This window comes from Centruroides sculpturatus, unplaced genomic scaffold (assembly GCF_000671375.1).
Source record: "Centruroides sculpturatus isolate CEXI.00-Female unplaced genomic scaffold, Cexi_2.0 scaffold1138, whole genome shotgun sequence".
NCBI classification, from domain to species: Eukaryota; Metazoa; Arthropoda; class Arachnida; order Scorpiones; family Buthidae; genus Centruroides; species Centruroides sculpturatus.
The window spans coordinates 182,460-187,668 of NW_019385358.1; the positions used below are offsets into that span (position 1 = coordinate 182,460).

The window sequence follows — 5,209 nt, forward strand, 5'->3', positions numbered from 1 at the left end:
CTTGTTTTCATTTATTTTTACATTTTATATTATTTTACTTTCCATTTTTTCTGCTATTATATTATTGTATCCCTTCTATGACTAACAGCATGTATCTACTATGTATCTTTCTGTATTTCTGCCTGACTATGCTCAGCGGTACCAGGTAATAAAAATTACTTTGACTGACTGACTGACTGATATCCACGACTCAGCAGATGCTCGTGCCTGTATTGACAAGAATATCAAAATTATCTCTGATGCATGCAACAGCACCATTCCGAAGGGCAGTAGAAAAGTTAAGAGTGTACCTTATTAAAACTCCACACTCTCTCAACATAGAGAATCCAACATCTTGCTTCGTCGGAAAATTTCAAAATACTACTGCCGAGCCGGAAAGGACAGCATAAGAAAATTTACCTGGATCATCAGAGGACATACAAGGCTGGCATTAAAGAGGCGAAGCTTTCCTCCTGGAGGGAGTACTGCATGCAGGCTGCCAACAACCCATGGGGCTCTTGTCCAAATGGTGCACAGGAAAGCTTAAGGCCAGAAGTGCCTTTACTACCAGGCATGTAAATGGCAGTCAAACTACAGATGTACACTGCACTATTGCCGCTTAGTTCGATACCATTTGCTTATTAATACAATTTCTGTAATAACTCAGGATATAATTCTTCATAATTGAAGTTAAAAAAGCCATGTTAACTGTTACTTCTGGTGTTGTATAAAAAAGGATGAAGATAGACTCGAAAATTTGATATTTTTGTAAATAGTCTAAAACTTCAATTATGGACCATTTGCTTAGCAGATGATAACAACTAAGACAGTCCCTGGCATAGCTACATAAGGAATTGTGTATCAAATCCCATTCACACCAACAACAGTCCTCTTCTGAACTTTAACGAGATAGACAAGGTTATCAAAAGTCTAAACAAAAGGAAAGCACCTGGGATCGACAGTATTACGCCAGAAATGGTGCAGCAATTCTGGCATCATTGTCCTGAACTCCTAAAAGCAACATATAACAGCTGCATTCAATGGGGAATATTCCCATGCACCTGGAAAAAGGCCAAAATGGTGCTTATTCCGAAACACGGCAAGCCACTTCATGTTAGGCCCACATTCCTCCTGCCAGTAATCGGAAAAATTTTGGAAAAAGTGATGGCCAACGGGATTGGATAGCACCTGGAAGCCAAAAACAGTTTCTATTCACGACAATACTGTTTCAGGAAACAGCACGCTACATCAGATGCCTTCAAAAACGCCACTTCCAGCATTAATTAACTGCTTACCAATTACAAGTATGCCTGGGCATTGGACTTGATATTGGCAAGGCCAATATCAAGTCCAATGCCCAGTGCCTGGTGGCCACTAATTCTCTTTCAACTGAGGAAATATGGTTGCCCTGCCAATCTATACTGCATTGTCAAAGACTACCTCTGTGACAGAACTGCCACAATACAATCAGGAAGCCTGCAGTTTGAGAGAAAGGTCAGCAGGAGCTGCCCTCAGAAATATCCCACTGCTGTGGAATATTCTATTCAATGAATTTCTAAACCATGACTTTGGCCAGCACTGCTCTTTCGCTTACGCTGACGATGCCCTTCTACTCCGTGGTGGAAAATCTAGAAGCGAGCTTCAATAGACATGGACCGTCTTAAATAAAGTTATCCAATAGAGCAAGGTCTATAAACTACATTTCAACTCAGACAAGACTAACGGCATCGTATTTAGCAGGCTGGTAAACCACATCTTTACAAACAGGGCCTAATTTTATCCAAAAATTGTGGATAAAATTAATAAAATAATGATTGTTCCTTGCCGTTTGTTTCTCGTGTTTTGGCTCATAGAATCCTCGAAGTCGGAAATAGAAAGAGTATAATTTTACTTGTTTTTAACTAAAAAGTTTTTATTTTTAGTGTGTTAATATTGTTAACGATCCCATTGGTTTTAATAATTGAATTTATATTTATACATTTGTAAATTTAAAGATGGGGATAGAGGATTTGAAGCGTCAAATGGACAGATTGGCGATGGATAGAAATTATTTTAAGTGCTTTTTAAGAGAGCAATATGTACCAGCAACATTTAGATTGCCAGCATCTATATGTTCCAGTATTCGAATGGGTGATGTAATGAAAATAGAAAAATTAATAATAAGATCAGCAATTAAAAAGAAAGGTAAAGAAATTTATAATTTACGTAAGAAATTTAAGAATTTAAAAAAATATAATAGAGATAATAATATACAAAATAATCTTCATGGTCAATATATTTTGAATAAACATGTTAAACTAACAGAAAAATTTAATTACCCTACTGAAGTTGAAAAACAAGAATGGATCAAGAAATCAATAATTAATGTTACAAATGTTGAAATACCAAGTGATTATTTAGGGATTATTTCTTTAAGGAGTATGAATCTTCCAATGAATTTTAAGAATTTGCCAATAATAGCGGAAATAGAACATGCAATAAGAAAACTTCCAGGAAATAAAGAGGAACATATTTTGGATTTTAATAATGTATGAGAACCTAAGTTAAATGTAAGAATTAAAACACATAAGCCTGGTAACACTTGCAGACCCCTTGTGGATTTTAGAAAAACTATTTTGTATAATTTGGAATTTTTTTTTTAAAATTTCTTTCAGAATATGGATAAATCNAATTAAAACACATAAGCCTGGTAACACTTGCAGACCCCTTGTGGATTTTAGAAAAACTATTTTGTATAATTTGGAATTTTTTTTTTAAAATTTCTTTCAGAATATGGATAAATCAATTTATAGTATACAAAATACAGAAGAACTGATTAACGGATTGTTAAAAGGTAATTATAAAAAATCTTTTCGCATTATGAGTCTTGATATAAAGTCTATGTATCCGTCGATTACTCTAGAAATGATAATAGAAAGTCTTAAAATATATAACGTTCCTGAATATATAATGGAACTTATAAAATTTGTATTTAATAATAATTACTTTAAAATTTCTATAGAATATTATAGGCAGAAGAAAGGTATTTCCATGGGATCGGTCATAGGACCAAAACTGGCTGATAACTATATGAATAAAATAGATGAAAGAATTTCGAGTTTAACAGGTATTAAATATTATGCAAGATATGTAGATGACATAATAATAGTTTATGATTCTCAAATACTTTCATCCAAACACATTGAGGAATATGCAAATAGATTACATAAAAATTTAAAGTTTACAAGTGAAGATGAACAACAAAATAAAATGAATTTCTTAGATGTCACCATAAAAAGAGAAGAAACAAGTGTATCATTTAGTAAGTATGAAAAACTATGTAATAATGGTAAAACTATTAACTTTAAATCTTACTGTCCTTTAGAAAATAAAAAGAATGTCTTTATTATGGAATTGAGAAAGATATTAAATCGAACAACTCAGCAAGAAAATATAGACATCGAAGTAAAACAATTGTTTAAAAAATTTCAGTTAAATGATTATCCGAAGTATATTCTCTGTAAGTGGTACAATTTATATTTAAAACGTAGATTTAATGTTAAAAACAACATAGAAGATATTTCTTATGTAAAGTTTCCTTATGTTACTAATGTTTTTGAAAAATATAAACCGATATTTAAAGAATTTTCTATATGCATAGTTGCGAATCAAAAGAATAAGACGTCAAACATTATCAGCATAATAAATAGTGAAAATTCGCCCAGAGACCAATTTAAGATCGCCGGTGTCGTATACAGGATGTCATGTACATGTGGAAGCCCAAATCATTACATTGGAGAAACCGGAAGAAAATTGGAGTTGAGAGTAAAGGAACATGAGGCGGCCATTAGACTGAGAATAACGGAATCAACATGGTTTTTACATTGTAGAGAATTTAATTGTAATATAAATATAAAAAATACTAAAATATTGTATAGAATAGAAAATAATTTAGAAAGAAAAATTGTAGAACATTTTTGTATTGCCGAACATGTAAATTTGCTTAATTTGAATGCTGGAATGATTGTTGATGCATGATGGGAACGGCTGTTGGGTATAAAACGTAACCAGCGAGTAACATCTTGATGTATCCACTGAGGAGGCCTGATGCATTTATGGATAAAATTAATAAAACAATGATTGTTCCTTGCCATTTGTTTGTCGTGTTTTGGCTGATAGAATCCTCGAAGTCGGAAATAGAAAGAGTATAATTTTACTTGTTTTTAAGTAAAAATTTTATTTTTAGTGTATTAATATTGTTACCGATCCCGTTGGTTTTAATAATTGAATTTGATAAACGTGTAATAACATAAATGATGTGTGAATTGATGATTTTTGAAGTCGAGAATAATTTAATAAACATGTTCTGTTTTTGACGCCGTATTACAATCGAAACAAAGCTTAAAGCATACCTGTGCGAGACAAAAGCCCTTCATCTTGACGGCTTTCAAAGCCACTTTTTCATCCGAATTTTTACACCGAGCCAAAAAAACTGCACCGAAATTTCCCTTTCCTATTTCTTTAATCTCGTAGTTTTCATTAAGAATGTGTTCATCATATTTCGATGAATCCGGTCGAATTTGAGAATGTGCAGGATTATTTTCCAATTCGCAGTTCTAAAATCTCAGAATCTTTAAATTATAAACTTCTTTAATTCAAGGATTGTATAAAGAACGAGAACTTATCCGTGAATCGGAAATCTCGCCCGACATACGACACAACAACAGAATTTATAGGATGCATTCCTACAGAATTCTATAAATTTTCTTTTCTGAATACTCGCCTGGGAACGGTGAATCCTCTCTATTTGAATGGAGACACTTTGTTCCGAGACAATTTTCGTCCAACTAAAAAAAATCAATAATAAAGTCGTTTGTTTACGCTTAACGTTATCGGAAATAGTATTTGAAACTTGTTTAGAAAAATAAAGACTAACTCAATCTTAATCATAAATAACGCCGATTTTCCTAGAGAAAGAGTAATATCTTAACTTTGTAGGACAATCTGTAACTCGCTGACCATTTGGTTCAGCATCATCATCTCTCCTGTAAGGAAATTCGATTATATCGTAATTAATATTAAATAAATCTCAATTATAAATGTAATTAATGAGGAAATTTACCCTTTCTTCTTGTCCTTATTACTTCGCATTCGCAAAAAAAACTTCTTTAGGCAGCGCACCATTTTCGCTTCGCAATCGCAACAATAGAATATTGTTAGACGCAGCTTATTGTTAATTCATTGTGATGAA

The 5,209-nt window shown here is 32.7% G+C and overlaps 1 protein-coding gene across 1 annotated transcript in view; it reads left to right on the forward strand.

Moving 5' to 3' along the window:
* LOC111638074 overlaps nucleotides 1-4,482 on the forward strand; it is a 5,215-nt gene extending 733 nt beyond the window's left edge. The window contains exons 2-5 of the mRNA XM_023383704.1: nucleotides 2,749-2,812; nucleotides 2,981-3,085; nucleotides 3,128-3,478; nucleotides 3,620-4,482. Coding sequence (XP_023239472.1) covers nucleotides 2,749-2,812; nucleotides 2,981-3,085; nucleotides 3,128-3,478; nucleotides 3,620-3,996 — 897 coding nt within the window. The 3' untranslated portion in view covers nucleotides 3,997-4,482. The remainder of the gene's footprint in view (nucleotides 1-2,748; nucleotides 2,813-2,980; nucleotides 3,086-3,127; nucleotides 3,479-3,619) is intronic.
* Nucleotides 4,483-5,209: the final 727 nt, after the last annotated feature.